We start from the raw sequence: 22246 nt of genomic DNA, 5'->3' as shown, positions 1-22246 counted from the left end.
CAAAAAATGTATAATTATATAAAATATGTATTTACATCCAACAGTCATTAGCAGTGAAATCTTTCTAAAGCTATATATTGTGCTTTGAGGTGTTGGCTAACGCTAACATAATTAACATTACTAAGACATTTACGAAGGTGTTTCCTTTCATCTCAAATTGGTTTATTTAAACTTTGAGTCATTACTTTTATTTTTTATTTTTTAAGTTTTATTTATTTTCTTGAGAGAGCGAGCAAGCCTACAAGCAGGGGGCAGGTGGGGGGTGGGCAGAAGAACAGGCAGACTCCCTATGGAGCCAGGAGCTATACGTGGATACAGGGCTCAATCCCCGGACCCTGAGATCATGACCTGAGCCTAAGTCAGATGCTTCACTGACTGAGCCACGCAGGTACCCTGAGTCATTCTTTTTTTTTTTTTAAAGATTTTATTTATTTGACAGAGATAGAGACAGCCAGCGAGAGAGGGAACACAAGCAGGGGGAGTGGGAGAGGAAGAAGCAGGCTCACAGCAGAAGAGCCTGATGTGGGGCTCGATCCCATAACGCCGGGATCACGCCCTGAGCCGAAGGCAGACGCTTAACCGCTGTGTCACCCAGGCGCCCCTGTTCTTTTTTTTTTTTAATATGTATTTTTTTAAAGATTCTGTTTATTTATTTGGGAGAGCATGAGCAGTGGGGAGGGGCAGAGGGAGTGGGAGAAGCAGGCTCCCTGCTGAGTAGACGACTGGGGGGGTGGGTGGGCGGGTAGGCTTCAGTTCCAGGACCCCTGAGATCATTACCTGAGCCAAAAGCAGATGCTTAACCGACTAAGCCACCCAGGCGTTCCTCCAAGTCATTCTTTTAAAACATATTTTTTGTGCATGTTTTACAATGTACATGTTTATTGGCGCAGAAGTACATATATAATTTGTAAATATACATACAACGGGAATACATTACAAAGTTTTTTTAATGAATGGGTGTGTAATCAAAGTTAGTAGTATAAACATATACGGTTCACATTTTTTGTTATATTATTTTAATCACACAATTTAAATGTCTTACGCATTATCCCCTTACGGCATCCTTGATGTTAAGTCATCTTTAGGTGACTTTTCCGGGTTGAAATGGAACAAAGTAAAGTAGTTAATCAAATTATGGAATCAGTCATTCTAGGTGAAATAGATGTTCAATAACCAAGATCCCTGGAATTTAATAATTTAATAATAAAGGAATTGTGGTAATTCAATTCATTTGAGGGGAAACTGGGTCTAAATCAGAGATAGGAGTTATTAAATATTCTTTCAGAAGTGCTTCTTTAATAATTTTGAGGACAGATAAGAAGAAACCAAGTTAATTGCATTTTAGCAAATCTTTTAAGTGCTTTCATTTAACAGATAGCTGAGAATTATTTATCATTACTCTGTTCATTGTTTGAATTAAAATTAATACCAAAGTGGTGCTTGAGAATGGTCTTTTTTCCTTTTACATTTAAATAGGCTAGACATTTGCTTTGTTTATACCATTAATTTGTTTTCACACAGCCTGTGAAGGTAACCATCAACTCACAATTAATTAGTGGAATCAAAATTAATGAGGTTTTACTGTATTGGGCTATTTCCACTCTAGGCCAGTTTTCTTCACACGAGTTGGACTAGCATTTTTTTGAAAGAAGAAAAATTAGATTTATTTTAATCCATATTTAAAAAGCAGAGAACCATCTTTTCTTGTGAGTTAAATACCTCTAATAACTATGCTTTCTTGGGCTTAGCAGTATTGATTTTTTTGTTTTGTTTTGTTTTCAGTCTTGATTATTTTGGCTATTTCCAGTCTGTTGCTTATTACAGTAAAGCTAGAGTTAACTCTTCAGATGCTTATTTTCATTTACAGGGATAGTATATCATTTTTAGTTTGGACCAAACATTTTGTGTGTGTGTGTGTGTGTGTGGGTGGGACATGCCATTTGCCTATTTTCATCATTATTGCGCTGGATGAAAGGGAAACAGAACTGTCTTCAAAGTATGCTTATGTAAGTATACGTGTTAGAGTGCATCATGTGGAAATGAAAAGCCAAAATTTTTTCAACTACAGTTATTTTTCCCCTTCAGAAAATTACATAGTCTACTTTTTAAAAGTAGAGCCTTTGCTATTATTTAGTATTTGCTTTGTCCTTTATTTTTACTAATAAGAGTGATAACATGATGTAGAGTTTTTATGTCTTTTCTTGAGTATGGATTACATTTTCTTGAATTTTCGAAGTTACCCACCAGCGTATAAATGGGAGGGTGAAAGCTGAAACTTCTCCTGGGAAGTTGATACCTGAAGGTCAGGTTCCTCATAGGAATGGGGATGAATGTGTGCAGTCCTCTCTCTGCTAGGTTATGAACTACCGTAGGAGATATTGGGCAGAGAGAATGTGTTGGTCAGTGGTGGTCAGTACTTCTGTATCCCCTTGGATGTTAAGATCTACCCATAGATCGTAGCTTGAGGAGCACCAAGCATAGTAAATAATACTGGTGAAAATTCTCCTGTCGTTGAACTAACTTCACCCTAACTCATGCCCCTTTGAAATGGAATGCCAAGAGTGCACGTGGACCCAATGAGATGACTGTGGACTTGGGGGCCACTAGTCAGCTAGTGAGGGATGTGGCATCCCTCAAGCATTAGCTTATTTTGAAGATGAGGAGCTTGTGAGTCAAAGTAGCAGAGTCAGAAGTAGTGGCGGGTGTGTGCAGTGTGGCACATCGGTGCCTGATTAAAGGATGCGACAGATGAGAAGAAATGTTGTCTAGGAGGGATTCTTCCTAGTAAATCATACATGGAGGAAAAGATCCCTGCAAACATTTATTTCCTATGATGAGAGAAATAGATAAAATGACCACTTTTTTTCAGATCGATGTTGCCAAATGGTGGTAGTAGTAGTTAGCCATTAATGTAGCAACCATCCCTTTTTGTGAGTTGAATGATGGCTATATTTGATAAATATAAAGTCATTACTAATGGTAATCTGTAGAAATGCAAAGCATCCATTGTATTAAACTGTCTATTATCTTTGGTTAGCAGTGTATATCTGGTGGAACTCATAAATATTTTATATGGTCTGAAATAAAGGCATCGCAGATAGATTTTTACTGTTTTATTCTACCATTGCCATATTTAAATGATTTTTTTTGTAGTTTGTCACTTTATTTTAGTTTATTTCTTAATTATAAAGCTATTTTTTGTGCGCCATAGTCAACTACCCCTCAGTCTTTATGTCTTTTTAAAACAAGAAATCATGTTTTATGTTATAGTTGAATGCTTATCAGGGAACATGAAATAAGCTTAAAAAACGTTTAGGAAAATTCTATATGATGTTTTAATAAAGGTTTATAACACGATCTTTCCGAACTTGTTTTTTTAACTTTTAAAATTAGTAAACAACTGCTATGCTGATTATAGTGTTTAAATCATTGGATAACAAAAAGTACAAATAAAGCTAACACAGAATAAAAGGTTAACAGACCTGAATTTAAGAACAAAGTAGATAGTTAAATCTTTGTCTTTGTTTTATTAATGCTCTGCTTCTTTCAAAAATTGATTTTAAGTTGTTTACAAAAATAAACATTATTCAGTAAGATAAAAATAAAGCTAAGTGATGAAGAGAAACAGAGAAGCAAGTAGAGGAGGCTGAGTCCGCATTGCAGAAGTGTGCCCCCCTCACCCCCCAACCGCAACTGTGTTGGGTAGAAAATTCAGGCCTGGGTGTCTTAGTAGCCAAAACATGAAAGGAACCAGTTACAGCAGCTTTCCCCAAAGTGTGTTCCTCCAAAACTCAGTCTTCTAAGATCACCACGGTCAGATAAACTTTAAGATGAGTGATACTGTTGTCCCCTCATAGAGAGAATTCTATTCCCATGAGCATGTTACAGGTTCTTGGAAGTTCTGTGGATAAAGTCAACAGTGGTAACTTGTATTTTCTGTGCACATTTGGCCACCCCCACCTCTTTTCATTTGATACCTGTCAGCATTTCCCATTCAGTGAGATGTCCTAATCAGTGTGGAATTGTTCTTTAGCTGAAACTGTTTGCTTAGGCAGAGCCCAGCCCAGCGAGGTTTGAGAAGTTCCTCCTTTGGATCCCATTGAAGGGATACTACTTATGTGGTGCAGTGGGCCTCATCCTCAATATTATTCACAATATATCCAGTGATGTGTGACTGTTCTCATATGGTTTCACCTCAGTATGAACTGAAAGCGTAATCCAATAAATCACTAAAAGGTTAAGTTTTAAATAGCTTATAAATTGTCCTAAAACTTTAAATACCTTAATTTTTAATTGTCTAGGTTGTGGATTCCGTTTTCTGTTGCTAGTGAAAATGTTTATCGTCTTTGTCTGATTATTTATATTCGTCTTGTTTTAAAAGGAATTGAAGGGCACAAACTAGAGATGAGCAGAGAATACACAGCAGAATGTTTAATTGGCTATTGTGTGTTAGTGGAGGTGGTGCACCTGCTGACATTACAGACAGAAGCCGTGAAGCACGTCTACACATAATACGAAGTATCTGTGGCTCTTGAAAGGCATGATCGTGGCTGAGGGACCAGGAGGGTATTGTTTTTGAGCAAAGGAGCAGGGAAGAACATGGGTCCAAGATGACAGAGTCACAAACAGAAAGGAAGCGCTGCAGAAAGCCCGCTGTAGCAGCTAACAAAGGAAAGTTCATACAGTGGAGAGAGAACGCATAATAACAGATCAATTCTTTTCCAGCTTTGCCTGCGCCTGTACGGCAATCATTTCAGTAAGGTCATCTTCAGATTTGAACAGCAGATTTTCCAAGGCATCTTTTCCATCTTGAATCTAGGATTCATTTAGCATTTCTTAAAGTGTTGTCACGATTGAACTGGGTGTTTTATGTATAATAGGAAGGAACACATTTTTCAACACAATTTAGTACTGTGGTTGGTTTTCAGCAATGGTGAATGTATAATTAATTTTGGTTTACATTATTGAGGACCAGATCCATTTTATTCTGAATATAATCTAAATATAATTAAGGTTTATTCTTCTTTTTAGGCAAGGGTGCAGCACTGTATCTGCTCTGTAGCCAGTGACCACTCAGTGGGGCTTCTAAGTCTGCGAGAGAAGAAATGCATTATGCTGGCATCTCGGCATCTCTTCCCCATTCAGGTCATCAAGTGGAGGCCTTCTGACGACTACCTAGTAGTGGGATGTTCAGATGGCTCTGTATATGTCTGGCAAATGGATACTGGTAAGAACAAGTGTTAAAAGAGAGACTAGAAAATTAAATGGGTATATTTGAGTTCCTGGAAATTAAAAAATCTTTTATGTGAAGAAAAAAGACCTAAAATGTAAAAAGTTACTGCTTTTACTTCTGATCACTGCTTTTTCTAAGTGTTCTCATCATTGTCAACAAAGAACTATTTAAACGTCCTCTCGTTTGCTGTAACTGTGCCAAATACTTTAGGGTAGCTCTGTGATCTTGAGGAATGCAGTTAAGACAATATATAGATTAGGACAGACACCACAGACAACAGACCAAAAAATAAGTGATTTCTATATAATTTATGAGGTAAATTGTGAGCAAGATTAAGGAAACCATTTTCGTATCAAGTTCAGAAACAGTGGAAGAAGAAAAAATTCTCTTTTATTTGAACAGCAGAAAAGCAATATGGAGCAGTTAATTATAAGAGGTAATTGAAAGTTTTAAGATCTAGAGAGAACATTTAAAATTTCAAGTTTCAGAAATTTTTCTTATGGGGCATAATACAGAACAAGGAACATGTAGGTTAGAAGTACACACAATTATGTATAATGTTTATACATAGGATCTAATGGCCTTCCCTGGGAAATTTTTAAGTGTGTAACTAAATGTTTACTGCTTTAGGCTTTCAAAAACACATTTTATTCTACTTTTACTCTTTTGAGTCATCTTCTATCAGTGATTAAAGCCCTAGTTGTACTATGTAATACTTCTACTAATTTTTCTTTTCTTCATCTTTCTTTGTTTTAAATAGTCCTTTTCCAAATCAGACAATATACATATTTCTGTCTGTACTGTGGTGCAGTAGAGAGTTCTGCTAAGTCTTTCTGTAACAAGTAGTCACAGTCCTCAGGGATCTGTTATTTATAGTCCTTGTTTTAACTGATAGTATGTAGGCAATCTTGCCAAGAAGGAACATTCTTGAAGAGTGTCAAACTTCTTTGCTTTTGCATTTAATTTTTCTTGTCTGATTATAAAAGAGGGTCATGATTTCTGTTAAAATTAAAAGCACAAATGTATTAGAAAAGAAGAGAGATGAACTGAAATCTCATTGTTCAGTTCAAAATATTAACATTTTGGCATATTTCTCTCTGGCCTTGTTTCTTTGCATTTTTAGGAACAAAATGGGTATTAAGGAGGGCGTGTATTGCAATGAGCACTGGGTGTTATACACAAACAATGGATCATGGAACACTGCATCAAAAACTAATGAAGTATATATGGTGACTAACATAACATAATTAAATTAAATTAAAATTTAAAAAAATTGCTGTCATACTACATATATAATTTTGTCTCTTTTGTATTCCTTTTTGTGATATCCTGTCTGCCAAGCAGCACTCTTTCATATTTGCTGGTTTTGTCTACCCCAGAAACCAAATATGCCCAGTTTGTGTTGGGCTCTGGAGTCAAACTGCTTGGTTTGGATTTAGGATCAACCATTTGCTAGCAGTGTGATCTGCTGCAACTTACTGGACTTTTGTCCCTCAACTTAGTCCTCTGTAAAATGAATATCATGATAGTTCCTATTTTATAGTACTGGGAGAATAAAATGAGATAATATTTACCTGGTGTATAGTAGACATTTGTAAATGTGTGTGTGTGTATGTTTGTGAAATCGACATTTGTGTGTGCGTGCATGCACGTATTTATATTTGCTATTAACGTTCTTTAACAAACAGACTGCTTTCCTGGTTACTCTGTTGAACTTGAGAATGTGATCTTACCTACATTTTGAAGTATTTACTTTGAGGATTAATATTAAAGTAAGTTCTTATAGCACTGATGTTCAGAAAGCACTATTTTAAAATACTGTAAATATTAAATTAACAAGTGATGTAGCACAAATGTAAGAGTATGGTAAACTTGTCTAGGACTTAAAATAGTATTATAAAGGAAGAGAATATCATTTTTCTGAATTTTTCAGATATTTAAATAATTGATACTTGAATACTTCAGGTACTTTAAATACATTTGTAAAGAGTATGAATATGATATTCTTCATAAATGAGATGTTACTGAAAGACAAAGTTACTTTTCCAGTAATTTCTCTAAAAGAAGATGACAAATAGCTCCCAACTGTAGATGTATTGGAAGATATTACTCTTGTAACCAGGTTAGTATAATTAAGCCCATTTTAGATTAAACACAATATATAATATTGAAATTTTACAATTATCTTACCTTCAAGAGGATTTAGGTAAACAATCAGTCCGTGTGCCATTTTTAAATCAAAAGATAAAGAAGCAGAATTTACTTTGGCTTTAACCATAGTAGGAGGTATACATTCCTTTTTCCTCCTTGCTGCTCAGGCTTTAGCTAGTGATATAAAGGCCCCTGGAGAGTGAGTAAGGCACATCCTGAAGGTATTGACATTATTTATTTATTAAATTTATTTATTTATTAAATAAATAAAAAATGAAGCCAAATAAATCAAATTCAGCCAAGGTTTGATACATGAAATGTATTTAAACTCTGAGGAGACACTTTATCCCTCTTCTTATAGCATTTTGGGGATGTATTTTTACAAATGAAGATATATTACACTTAAAGTACTCATGCATAGTATGTAATTTTCTGTTTGCTGTTTTGAATTTTACTGATGTTTCTAGCTTAAAAACACTTCAAAATGTCTTTATACTTTTATGCAGCATTTTCTTTAGTTGTTTTTCCCTTCAAATGGGTAGTTTTTATTTCCAGTATTTATTTCCTAACGAAACGAAGTTGAAGCTAGTAAAATAAAATTTCATTAGAAAGACAGAGGTCTAGAATCTTTTGTTCTTTACTTGTATCATCTCTATTATATGTAATAACAATTAATAGTGATGTGGAGGCCAGGAAAGTTATTATTCCTTCACATCTTAGATAGTTAGAAAATTAGTCAAATAAATAGCAATAAGATTTAGCCAGCTGGAGCTCTGGACTTCTACTTAGGAACTTATTAAAGGTGGCCCACTGGCCTAGGTGGTGGCTGCTTCTGCATGGAGCGGTTCAGATGCTTCAGGGACCAATTCTCTCATTCTTTACATTTGACGATCCGAGTAGGTGGGAAGAGTCGTTCCCACAGGCCTTTGACGAGGTCAGAATCCTGTCTGTTTGGAAAACAGTGGCATGCTGTGAGTAATGACCGATTTTACAACATGTTCTTATCTCACCATTATCAAGTTTCAACAACATTTTCATGTGTCTATTTTTATCATATTTGTTACAGAACAAAAGTGATTCTCACATCATAGACCTGTTCCTGTAGAGACAGTTATTAGGTATTCTCACACAGATGCAGACGCCAATAGTGCTTGCCAAATATATTAGAAATTAGTGTAGGAAGTCCTGTCACTTTACTTTGCTCTGTTATCTTTTTCCTTTTAATAAATATTTTTTATTTATTTAAATTGATAGTTTTGTCTTGTTACTAAAATTACCAAAGAGAATCAGGAGGTGGTACTTCAGCCCAAGCTTTTGTTATTAGTAGAAGGGTTTAGTTGCAAGTATTTTCTTCACATTTTGATCCTTTGCCTGTTGTATTTAATACAGTTGAGATTTGATTTAATGTTTCCCTTTAACAAAGTATGGCTTAAATCATCAACTTTTCTATATCTCCTACGTTTTTCTTTTTCATTCTATTACAAAAAAATACTATAGGACAGGCAAAGGCCCAAAAGATGGAATAGTGAAGAAAAAAATGGTACCTTTACAAAATCATGATAAGACCAGTGTCATAGAGTTTCTTTTTTCTCTATGGATGATTCACTCTGGGATTTTGAAGGAAGAGGTTGTTACAGTAGATATATGACCATCTTTGCTGCCTTCCCCACCGTGAGCCCTCTATACAGTTATTAATTACTAAATCCCTCCCATTAGGTACCGTTCGGCTTCCTTTTTTGTTTCCATAGTATTATTCTAACTTAGGACTATATTTTTTCACACCTAGGCTATCTTTATTGTTTTCCTGTCTTCTTTTTTACCTCTTAATGCATCCTGTACCCTGCTGGAAAATTAATCTTAGGAAATGAAACAACAGCAACAACACTTGGTTCGTGTGCGGTCTTAATGAAAAAAAAATTATTTCCTGTAGCCTTTAAGACAAGGCCCTTCACAGTGTGGTACCTTCCTACCTTTGTCTTTCTCTCCGTTTCTGTTACTCAGACCATTTTCTCTGTGCGAATAATCATTCTATTCAAGAATAATTGGGCCATTCTCTATCACTTCTTATCTTTTATATCATCTGTATTGTTGCTCATGGTTTTCACTCATTTGGAACATTCTTTTTTTTCTTTCCCTTTTTTTTTTTTTTTTTTAAGATTTTAAGTATTCACACCCAGCATCGGGCTTGAACTCACAACCCCAAGATCAAGAGTTGCATGTTCCCCCAACTGAGTCAGCCAGGTGCCCTGGAACATTATTTCTTTCTATTTGCTTATTTGTTTAAATAGTCTCTTTTGGGTCACCTGGGTGGCTTCGCTGGTTGAGTGTCTGCCTTTGGCCCAGGTTGTGATCCCAGAGTCCTGGGATCAGGTCCCACGTTGGGCTCCTTGCTCGGTGGGGAGCCTGCTTCTCCCTCTACCTGTTGCTCTGCCTGCTTGTGCTCTCTCTCTCTTACTCTCTCTCTCTGACAAATAAATAAGATCTTTTTAAAAAAATAGTCTCTTTTAAGGAAATTTGAATAATAAAAACAAAATCTTGCATATTTACCCATGTAGTTACCATTCCTTTGCTCTTTGTTGTTTCGCATAGATCCAAATTTCTCTCTGGAATGATTTTCCTTTTGCCTAATATTTAATATTTCTTGTAGTGCAGGTCTATGCATTATGAATTCTTGCAGCTTCTGTGTGTCTGAAAAACTCTGTTTCATCTTCATTTTTAAGATTTTTTTTCTGGTTGGAGAATTTTAGGTTGACAGTTGTTTTTTGTTTTTTCCTTTTAATACTCACTGTCTTCTGGCTTGCGTTATTTCCAGTGAGAAATCTGCTGTCACCCTTAGTTTTGTCCCTCTGTATGTACTGTGTCTGTTTTTTTCCAACGGCTTTTAAATTTTTCTTTTTATTATTGATTTTGAAAAGTTGGATTGTAGTTTTCTTCATATTTGTGCCAACGGCTTGTTGTAGTACTTGGATATGTTGGCGGGTGATTTTTGACCAATTTGGAAACTTTTTGGCCATTTTTTATTCAAGTATGTTTTTGATCCTTCCCTGTCTTTCCTCTCTTTAGAGACTCTAGTTATGTGTTTACTCAGCTATTTGAAATTGCCCACAGATCACAAATTGTCTTTTCATTTTTAAAATTATTTTTTTCTGTGTTTTATTTTATATGGTTTCTATTCTAGGTCTTCAAGTTTATTAATCTCTTTTCTACAGTATCTAATCTGTCATTATTCCCATCTAATGTATTTTTCATCTCAGACATTGTAGTTTTCATCTCTGTAAGTGTGATTTTGGTCATTTGGTATCTTCTGTGTCTCTCTATTCAAACTTTTTGAACATCTGGAATATAATTATAATAACTTTCAGTGTCCTTGTTTGCTATTTAAAAAACTGTGTCAGTTCTGGGTTGGCTTTTTATTCATTTGAATTTTGTCCTCACTATCATATTTTCCTGCTCTTTTCCAGAATAGCCTGAAGGTGGTTAAAGGATAGGAGCAGGGAGGTTAGCTTTTATGGTATCGCCTCTAGGCAATAAAAGATGATGGATTGTTAAACCGGAGTGGTAGCTGTGGAGCTGGTGAGGAGTGGTTGACTTCTGGGTATATTTTTAGGGGAGAGTGAACAGGATTTGCTGATAGTTGGATAAGGGGCATAAAAGAATGAGATGGGTTAAAGATGACTCCAAGATTTTCATCATGAGCAACTCAGAGGATGGAATTCATTTCTAGACATTGAGAAAACAATGGGAAAAGCAGATTTTGGAAAGACCAAGAATTAAATTTTTTAAAATATTGAGTTGACTATTAGACATTCAAGTAGAGCTATTGATTAGTAAATTGTATATATGGGTCAGGAGTTCAAGTTGGGGATATCAGAGTGGGTGACGTAAATTTGGGAATTCTTGAGTAGAAGATACTCAAAGTCATGACACTGGATGTATCACCAAGAGGATGCAGGTAGATAATGATTGGGGCACTCTACAATTTAGGTGTATTTCTATGATGTGGAAGAAACCAGCAAAGGAGACTAAAATGGAGTTGCTGGGAAGAAGAAAATGAAGAGTATGGTTGCCTAGGAGCCAAGTGAAAAAATGTGTTTCAAGGAGTAGAGAGGAGGAACAAGTGCAGCTGATAGTAAGTCATAGTAAAATGAGGACTGAGAACTGAATATTGGATTTAGCAACATGGAGAGTAGGTTCTGTGCATATTTGGGGTGAAATCTGATTTGAGTAAGTTGAAAGGAAAATGGGAGGAGAAAAATTTGTAGGTAGCAAATATAGATAGCTATATAGAGGATGATATAAAAAATGGGAGACTGGCTAGAGAGAGATATTGGGTCAAGTGTGTTGTTGTTATTTTTATTAGTCTGTGTTAGTTTTTTTTTAACAGGTGAAATAATTGCATGTTTATATGCTGATGGGACTGATCATACGCTGGTGGGAATGATCTAGTAGGTAGGGAAAATAGATGAAGAGAAAGGGGAGAGTTGCTGAAATGATGTCCATGGGCAGGAGAGGGATGGGGTTTAAGCTACAAGTGTGTTAGGTAGGCATCTGGATGGTTCATGTGTAATTATAGAGCAATATGAGTGGAGATACGATGGTAAGAGCTGGTAGAACTTCTTTTCTAATTGCTTCTTTCTAAATGAAATAGGAAACAAAACTTTTCACCCAGGTGAGGGCAGGAAATGGAGTGTTAGAAATTGGAGGAGAAAAAAGGTATCAAATAACTAACTAGGAGAGTAGGAAAATGAAAGAATCTGTGGAAATGTGGTCACTTAGGGACCCCTTGGGATCAGTGGTCATGAATTTCAAGTGGATCTTTCAGCATGTTCTTCATTCATATCCATCTTCATTGTACAGATATGGAGTAGCTGGAGAGTTGCATTCAACCAAGGTTGGAGTTTGCTCGGCTGGTACAAGGAAGTGAGATGAGGACAGAGCTGTGGTTATGAGGATGGATGATGGAATTGTAGTTTATGGGACATAGGGAAGTGACAGAGGGCAAGTGTGATAGGTGAATGAATTGTTGGAGTCAGTGCTGAACAAGGAATTATAAGGTCAGAGTATTGAAGTAAAGAATGGGAGCTGGTATTGGAGAATGGCATTTTTGAAATTGGGGTAATGTTAGGATTTAGTTCCTGGTAATGAGAAGATTATTGTGTGACCATTGGCTGGGGTCAAGTGTAGGACAAAATTTATTGGAGTAGAGGAACTCAAAGAGCCAGGAGATCAGGATGTGTGGAAGAACCATATGTGCTGGTGATTTTCAAACATATTTGAACTTTTAAATCCTTTTAGAGTATACACACTCTCCTTTTCATACGTACATATAAAGTTTCAGGCAACAGCTCCTTCTTATGCTTTGCCTTCCAAAATACATTGGTCAAGACTTAATGAATTGGTTAGTAAAACTGATTTGTGTTAACTCTAAAATCACCAAGAATTAATTCCAGGACTACTATTAGAAAGGGGACAGCACATCAGAAGTTAAGCCTTTTAAGGAAGGGGGGCGGGAAACGTGAATGGCCTGTATATAAATATTCAACATTGGGAATAAAATATGTTTGGGTATTGGGTACTAGCTCAAAGACACAATAGAAATCTTGTATTTTGTTGACATTTAAGTTTCTGGTGTTCTGTATGGTTATTTTTCAAAATTGATTTGTCATCTTTTAGAATGACTCTGGAGGAATGCCCAGTGAATCAAAATAAACTTCAGCATCATTTCACTCTCATTATAATCTTCAGAAGATTACATACAAATCCATAGAATGAGATCCTTCTCTGCCTAGTGTGATGCTGTGTACTGTACAAAACAAAGTGTATAGAAAAGCTGTCTGCGTTATAGGAAGGAGTTGTGCCTTAACTTAGACATGAAATGCATAGATGGGGTTGAATGGAAAGAATGGCCAAATGAAGAAGCTTTGAAGTGGTCATAAGTTGAAGTAGCAGTTATTTTCACAAACACCCAGGGAAACATTTGATTGGATATAAGTAGCAAAAGTCACGCCATTTGCAGACAGAATGAGAAGTTATAATTTTTTCCCTGCTTTGTGGAGATTTCCTAGAGAAAGAGAAGCTCCAGGAATTATTAAAGTAGAAAAAATGAGAAGAAGAGCAGAATTTAGCTCTTTTGTTTGTGATTGATAGACAACGTAGAGGAAGGTAAAGTCATAGAAACTGATATTTGTAGTAGAGTAATGGTGTAGGGTATCAAGAAGACCATCTTGGAAGTAGACAGTGGAAAAGCCTGGGGGAAGTTGTTAAGGTCTAAGCTCTGAACTTGGCTTTCTTGGGAAGTTGTGGTCGGGGCATTACAGGAGAAGAAACAGTTAAGGTAATGCTGCGTGGAAGATCATCAGAGGGGGGAAGCACAAGGAAATGTCTCTGGGAGGCAGAGAGAAAGATACTCCCACATAAGAAATGTCTATGCATTTTCTTTCCTTAAAAAACGGCTCGGAGCAGTGATAGTGTTGTGCGTACTAATTGTGAGTGTATATGTCTTCCAGGCGCGTTGGATCGCTGCGTGATGGGGATCACAGCAGTGGAGATACTGAATGCCTGCGATGAAGCGGTTCCCGCTGCAGTTGACTCTCTCAGTCATCCGGCAGTCAACCTAAAACAGGCAATGACCCGGCGTAGTCTGGCTGCGCTTAAAAACATGGCCCATCATAAGCTACAGACTCTTGCAACTAACCTCCTGGCTTCTGAGGCCTCTGACAAAGTAAGTTTTGTATGTGGGTTCAGGTATGTGGTCCCCACTCCACTCCATTTTGTAACACAGTTTTGGCCTGTCTTAGGAAGAACTTTTGGGAGATGACACTGATGAGAAAGAAGCTGCTGATTTTTGTGTAGGTCTATCCAACATTGTTTTTGCGTATTTCAAGTATTTGGCATTTTTCTTTTTTTTTGAAAAAATAAGTTATTCTTACCACTTAAAATATTTTAAAATGATTCCTACGGAGTTAAGTGACTTGAATTTCTGAAATTAGAGCAAACATGTTTCATATAATCTGTCTTTTTGGTTTTCTTACAGTCTTCCTGTTGAAAGATTGAGCACTAGCTAATATCTTTATGAAGAAAAAATAGTAATTTAGGTACAATTAAGATGTTTCTAATTGTGGCTGCTCATTTGTTTTAAAAGTCAAAGATTCCGATTTTAGTAAGGTTAGGCTGTTCTAAGGATTTAGGAGGATATTTGAGAATAGGTATAGCAGAATTGCGCAAGTGCTGTGAGACCTAAGCTCAATCACACTTTCCCCACTGATATTCACATTACGACATCAGTTACTTCTTCAGTGAACAGGAGATTACCCTACGAAAAGAAGAACAAATAATCCCAATTCATTAATGGGTTACTTGTCTTTAGTTTTATAAAGGCTAGCCACCATTTGGTTTGTGGTATTTATGTTCTGTGGTATTGTTAGCAGTCGCTTGTCTCTGGTAATGGCTAAGTGAAATTTACAGACTGTCCCAGCATTTCATCTGAGTCACACCTTAAAATTCCCAGTTGCATCTAAGTGTTCATTAGAATTATTAGTGGGTAACACAAATACTGTTATTTTCATTTTCTTATTTTGGATTCCTTTTTTTTTTTTAATAGTTAGACATGTGGCTAAATAACAAACAGATTGAAAGGCTCATCTACAAACTTGAAAATTTGCCCATGAATGAGTGCTGAGTGCTGGAGACATAAAATGCTGTAGGTGGTTCCAGTGACCCATGTCCTCTAGTAATTGGCAGTAATATTTGATCATTCTGTCTTTCCCCAAGATATTAAATGCTTTATTGGCTTTGTTGTATGTTTCATAGATCAGAATTATGAAATCCTTCTTCATTTTCTTTCATGCTTTCTGTCCTGTGCTCTGAAGTTTGAATAGAAATCACAGCTTAAATGCATTTGCTGTGCTTATGATTTCTTTCAAGAGATCACATAGATGTTCCTAGCAATTCAGTGTTCATAGCACATTGTCTGATATTCTATATAATTTTAATTCTGTGCCAGTTTATAAAATAGTATATGTAAGGGCAAGCATGTATGTTATATAATTTTCAAATATGTTTTTTTCTTGTTGGTATCCCCTAGAAATAAAAATTTGGAAAATTAATTATACAACTGGAAAATTAAAGAAAAATAAGTGGTACAGTAACATTTATGAATGGCTTTTGTAAGTGGTCATGGTCCATTATGTGATTTTTACAATCTTGTTTGTCCCTGTTTTAATAGCACATTTTATAGTGCAATTAGTGATAAAAGCACCAGATATCAGAGACACTACACTTATGTATTGTAAAATATATTGCTTGTGAACCTCCTCAGTCTTGTAGCAGTGGTAATTGTTGCCTGGCCTACAAGGAAAACAATTATAGAAGGGGGGAAAGGCTTAGGAAGCTGAGGCTGCAGGAGGGTAATCACTTTATGAAAAATGTATGTTGGCTGGGCCATTAGGGATTTCTCTAACTATTTTCTCATGTTGAATTTGAGGCTCCTTCTGAGGGGAATATTTAAAGAGCTGTCCTCTGGACAGCTTTTTAACCTCAGGAGAAATAAAACCCACCCAAAGTTTTAAAAAAACAAAACAAAACATAACTAAGAGCCTCTCAGTGGTGTAGGACTGATTCTAGGATATATGGGAACTACGTTTTTTCATGAGTCTCTCAGTGGAAAGTAGAATCTTTACGAGAATGCTGTATAGAAAGAATCCCACCTTTTCATTGTTAGACTAGTGTTAGCAGTTGGGATATTTGGAAAAAACACATACTGTATATTGCTAATTTTGTTAATTATGGCAGACGTGTAGAGCCTTGCAAACAAAGATAAGGAATTTTTTTTGAAGATTTTATTTATTTATTTGATAGAGAGAAAGCACAAGCAGGGGGAGGGGCAGAAGGAGAAGCAGGCTCCCCCTTAGCAGGGAGCTGGATGCCAGGCTCCATCCCAGGACCCTGGGATTACTACCCGAGCTGAAGGCAGATGCTTAACCTACTGAACCACCCAGGTGCCCCAAAGATAGGGAATTTACTCTCCTCTGATTCTGTTCTTTCACTAGAAGATCAGGAGGATGTTAAGTGGAGTTATTTCTTATAACTGCATTGAATCTTTGCAAGATGTGTGTATTTGAACCCCTGTGTGTTTCTCTTATGACATGTATCTTAATTTCCTTTGTGTTGTAATAACTTACAAGCTTCTTCGATTGTGCCCACTGAAATTCAGCCTTCTTGCAGGCAGGGACTGTGACTTATTTATTACTCTTTCCCTCATGACATCCAGTAGCAGCTGTGCAATAAATATGCATTGAATTGGATGATGTGTAACAGAAAGCTCTGATGGCCTCTGCTTCAGCCTCTTTGCCTGGATTTTCTCCCTTCCCTCACAGTTGATTGTCTCGGCTTCCCCATCAGATCTATTCCTGTTCGCGAGGCCTTAGATGTGGAACGTTTACTAATCACCTTTGCCCTCCATTCAGTTTGGCATTCTCCCCTTTGGTTTTGGTGAGCGAGGTTGTCCAGGCATAACTCATTCTCCTTCTTTGCTATCTCTGTATTGTCAGCAGTCCAACACAGCCTGTAATTCTGTCCGTGAGGCCCTCCCCTTTACTTCTTTTCCTTATGGCTCTAGAGCAGGGTTGCTCAACTTCAGCACTACAGACATTTTGGGCTGGATAATTCTTTGTCAAGCACAATTCTTTGTGCTTTGTCATGAGGGGCTGTCCTACATATTGTAGGATCTTGAGAATCATTTTTTCCTTTACCCACTACATCCCAGTAGCACCCTCTCTTGCCCAGGTGTGAACATCAAAAATGTTTTCAGTTACAGCCAGATGCCCCATGTGGGGCAAAATTGCCTCTGGTTTAAAACCACTGCTCTGGAGAAAACAGGTTGAGAAATGGTAGAGATCCTATATTCTATATCCTATGTTTCCTTTCTTGTCCCCACCCCTGCTTCTAGTTAATCCCTCTCCTCTGAGGATAGTGAAGCCATCCCCAAACCTTATCCTCTCTGCCCTTGTTGCAGAATTCGTTCTTGTGTTCTCTTTGTGTTCAACGCCTTCCTGTTCAGACCTTTCCTTAAATCACTTTACTCTGTATTTTTTTTCTTTCTTTATATCTGTCTTCCCTATTAGATTTTGAGCTTCTTGAGGACAGGAGCCGAGTTTCTCATATTTTTATTTTCAGTGCTTTATGTAGTATGTGGAGCATAGAAAATACCCAGGAAACATAGTGTGGAGTTAGTTTGGAGGTGTAGATTGGAATCCTGTTGCACAATCTATTTGAATGCAAAGCTGAGGACTTGCCTCACTGGGTAGCAATACGATATTGAATTGTCTTAAAAGGAGATCTTTGTTTAAGAAATATTTTGCCCTATCTGACATTTGTATGCCAGACACTTAGAAATATTGCCATGGGAAATGAATTGTGAGGCTGTTGGGTTGATACAGTGAGAGGCAGTGGGGACTGGGATAGGATTAGGTAGAGGAAATGTTGAAGAGGGAATGGCTTGGAAGCTATTGTGTGGGTTGACTAAATGGGAATGATAAGCAAGAGAGGAATTGAGACAGAGATCCAAGCCTGGTTGAAGGGAGAATGGCGGAGATGTTAACAGATACAAACAACTCATGGAATGGGCTTTGAGATTGGTTGTAATAGGAAACATCTGCCTCTTATTTGTAGTGTTGGGAGATGAGGTGTGTGCAAGGGGAGCAAACACCCTCCAAAAAAGAAGTGGCATGATAGTGAGATAGAGTAGGGGTGGGTTTTTTTTTTCCCCCTCAAAATAAATGCTGTAGTACAGAGCATGAATTAGACTCTGGTCCATATTTTGGGATGCCTGCTATCAGTAGAGTATTCCAGATATACTGTCTTCCTTAACTTTTACTGCAAATAGGTGAGTTAGTCATTATCATCCTCAGATTTGCCAATGATGAACCTAAAAAAACAGCTGGGTAGAACAGGCATTGCAAACTTTTTCTATAAAACACTAGATGATAAAAATTTTAGGCTTTGTGAACCATGCAGTCTCTGTCACAGTGTTTCAGCTCTGCCATAATAGTGTGAAAGCAGTCACAGACAATAGGTAAATGAATGACTATGACTGATTTCCAGTAAAACTTTATTTACATGAATAGGCAATGGGCTGGATTGGCCTCTGGGTCGTAGCTTATTGCACCCTGCATCGGAGAATGGCATTATTAATAACAAGGTTTTGGATACAGCTCTTCCATGGAACAGCCTTTGCTTCATTTTTGAAAAGCAGTTCAAAGGAGTGGTTAAGAACCTAGGTTCTGGTGACAGGCATATCTGGGTTTAAATTACATTTCTGTAACTTGCTGCCTGTGGGTGACCTTGGACAAGTAACCTGCAATGGCCTAGGTCACACATATAACCAAAAGTGAATTTTTGTAAAGGAAGCAAAGGTCAACAGTTGATCAGAGATGTGAAATAACATTAAGACTTGGGGAATAAAAAAGAGGAGTCAGTAATCAGGGAAGTCATTGGTGATCATTAGGAGAGCCGATTTGGCAGAGTTAGGTCAGAAATCATGGTACAATGAACTAAGAATGAGGATGAGATGAAGTAGAGGTGGGAAGCATGGAAGTCATTTGCTTTTGGAGGATAAAAAAAAGAGTGGTAGCTTCAGTGGCTGCAGGGGTAAGAGCCGAGTTTTACTTTGTTAGGAGCTCACTGAACGTTTTTTGCGGGTGGAGGAGGTAGTTGGTGGAGCCATGTCAGAGGACATGGTGCTGATAGTAGAGTTAACTGGAGAATTCACCGTGACTAGATGTTGTTTTCTTTTAATTGGTAATGATGAAAGAGAGAGAGGTGAATATAACCAAGTTAATATTCCGTGGAAGAGGAGCAAAGTAGGCTGTAGTATCTATTAAAAGGAACGAAGTGGTTTTAATCCCTTAAAGGCAGAGTCACCTTTATTTTAATGCCATGTAACAGCCAGCAGAAGTTGTGTACTGCACTAGGAATTAGAAGATTTGTAAACTAAAAATAGCTAGTAAATCATAAATGGCATGTGGTGGGATTTGATGAATGCGTCAAGAAATATGTTAAGGAGATGGTCTGAGCACATCAGGTGATGTTTTTGATGAACTTTCTCATATAGCATTTGCCACAGACACTGGTTCTTGGCGAGGAGATCTTGGGGGATGCCTTGGGTCAGTGGGATTTTACTAGTGAAACTAGAAAGCCTTTACTGTCGTGAAAATCATTTCTTAAGCCTAGTGTGTGTAATTTTCTATTTGGCACCTTTATATCTTAGGCATTGTGTACCAATCAGAGTCACCCTATTTATATTGAAAGATCACGAGGTTGAAGAAATTGAAAAATGACCAGGATGATTTATCTCTTATGTTACATTTCTCTCTCCGTTGTCTAATTAGTCAAAAGCCTGAAAAAAAAAAATGAACGGGCTATATTTGTAAAGGTCAGTAGCTTTGTATTCTGTGTAACTAGGTGAGAGAATGGAATTTAGAAGTCAAATATAACCTACTGAGAACATGCTCTGTGTTTTTTGCTTACGAAATTCACTCTTTAAAAATTTTATACTGATTGAATTGACTTTATGATTCATTGTGAAAAGGGCACTGTAGGGTACAGACAGGGACAAGCCATATGACGTTATATACAGGATACCAGGCCTTGTCTGGTGAACTGTTTATGGCCTTAGAAAAATTCTTATGATATGTCTGACCTTTGAAGAATCAATTAAACTTGCTTAACATTCTACTCCAAAACTTTTTTTTTTTATTATAATGATTTTTTATTATATTATGTTAGTCACCATACAGTACATCCCCGGTTTTCGATGTAAGGCTCGATGATTCATTAGTTGTGTATAACACCCAGTGCACCATGCAATATGTGCCCTCCTTACTACCCATCACCGGTCTATCCCATTCCCCTACCCCCCTCCCCTCTGTAGCCCTAAGTTTGTTTCTCATAGTCCATAGTCTCTCATGTTTCATTCCCCCTTCTGATTACCCCCCCTTTCTTTATCCCTTTCTTCCCCTACCGATCATTCTAGTTCTTATGTTCCATAGATGAGAGAAATCATATGATAGTTGTCTTTCTCTGCTTGACTTATTTCACTAAGCATTATCTCCTCCAGTGCCGTCCATGTTGTAGCAAATGTTGAGAACTCGTTCTTTCTGATTGCTGAGTAATATTCCATTGTATATATGGACCATAACTTCTTAATCCAGTCATCTGTTGCAGGGCATCTCAGCTCCTTCCACGATTTAGCTATTGTGGACATTGCTGCTATGAACATTGGGGTGCATATGGCCCTTCTCTTCACTACGTCTGTATCTTTGGGGTAAATACCCAGTAGTGCAATGGCTGGATCATAGGGTAGCTCAATTTTTAACTTTTTAAGGGACCTCCACACTGTTTTCCAGAGTGGCTGTACCAACTTGCATTCCCACCAACAATGTAGGAGGGATCCCCTTTCTCCACATCCTCTCCAACAATTGTTGTTTCTTGCCTTGTCTATTTTTGCCATTCTAACTGGCGTAAGGTGGTATCTCAGTGTGGTTTTGATTTGAATTTCCTTGATGGCTAATGATTTTGAACACATACACAAAAATAAACTCCAAATGGATGAAAGACCTCGATGTGAGACAGGAATCCATCAAAATTCTAGAGGAGAACATAGGCAACAACCTCTACGACATCGGCCAAAGCAACCTTTTTCATGACACATCCCCAAAGGCAAGAGAAACAAAAGATAAAATGAATTTATGGGACTTCATCAAGATTAAAAGTTTCTGCACAGCCAAGGAAACAGTCAGAAAAACTAAGAGGCAGCCCACGGAATGGGAGAATATATTTGCAAATGACACTACAGATAAAGGACTGGTATCCAAGATCTACAAAGAACTTCTCAAACTCAATACACGAGAAACAAATAAACAAATCAAAAAATGGGCAGAAGATATGAACAGACACTTTTCCAATGAAGACATACAAATGGCTAACAGACACATGAAAAAATGTTCAAAATCATTAGCCATCAAGGAAATTCAAATCAAAACCACACTGAGATACCACCTTACGCCAGTTAGAATGGCAAAAATAGACAAGGCAAGAAACAACAATTGTTGGAGAGGATGTGGAGAAAGGGGATCCCTCCTACATTGTTGGTGGGAATGCAAGTTGGTACAGCCACTCTGGAAAACAGTGTGGAGGTCCCTTAAAAAGTTAAAAATTGAGCTACCCTATGATCCAGCCATTGCACTACTGGGTATTTACCCCAAAGATACAGACGTAGTGAAGAGAAGGGCCATATGCACCCCAATGTTCATAGCAGCAATGTCCACAATAGCTAAATCGTGGAAGGAGCCGAGATGCCCTTCAACAGATGACTGGATTAAGAAGTTGTGGTCCATATATACAATGGAATATTACTCAGCTATCAGAAAGAACGAGTTCTCAACATTTGCTACAACATGGACGGCACTGGAGGAGATAATGCTAAGTGAAATAAGTCAAGCAGAGAAAGACAACTATCATATGATTTCTCTCATCTATGGAACATAAGAACTAGAATGATCAGTAGGGGAAGAAAGGGATAAAGAAAGGGGGGTAATCAGAAGGGGGAATGAAACATGAGAGACTATGGACTATGAGAAACAAACTGAGGACTTCAGAGGGGAGGAGGGTGGGGGAATGGGATAAGCTGGGGATGGGTAGTAAGGAGGGCACGTATTGCATGGTGCACTGGGTGTTATACACAACTAATGAATCATCGAGCCTTACATCGGAAACCGGGGATGTACTGTATGGTGACTAACATAATATAATAAAAAATCATTAAAAAAAAAAAAAAAAAAACTAGAGGCTCTGACGGCCAGGGTC

General features: G+C 37.4%; 1 protein-coding gene across 1 annotated transcript in view; it reads left to right on the top strand.

Annotated features, from left to right (window-relative positions):
* Window positions 1-22246, top strand: part of WDR7 (WD repeat domain 7) — a 337551-nt gene that overhangs the window by 55613 nt on the left and 259692 nt on the right. Inside the window, exons 14-15 of the mRNA XM_040632480.1 lie at window positions 5032-5227; window positions 13891-14105. Coding sequence (XP_040488414.1) covers window positions 5032-5227; window positions 13891-14105 — 411 coding nt within the window. The remainder of the gene's footprint in view (window positions 1-5031; window positions 5228-13890; window positions 14106-22246) is intronic.

The sequence above is a fragment of the Ursus maritimus genome, unplaced genomic scaffold (genome assembly GCF_017311325.1).
Source record: "Ursus maritimus isolate PB19 unplaced genomic scaffold, ASM1731132v1 scaffold_18, whole genome shotgun sequence".
Taxonomy (NCBI): Eukaryota; Metazoa; Chordata; class Mammalia; order Carnivora; family Ursidae; genus Ursus; species Ursus maritimus.
The sequence above is the reverse complement of the archived record's forward strand: the minus strand, read 5'-3'. Positions and strand labels throughout refer to the sequence as shown.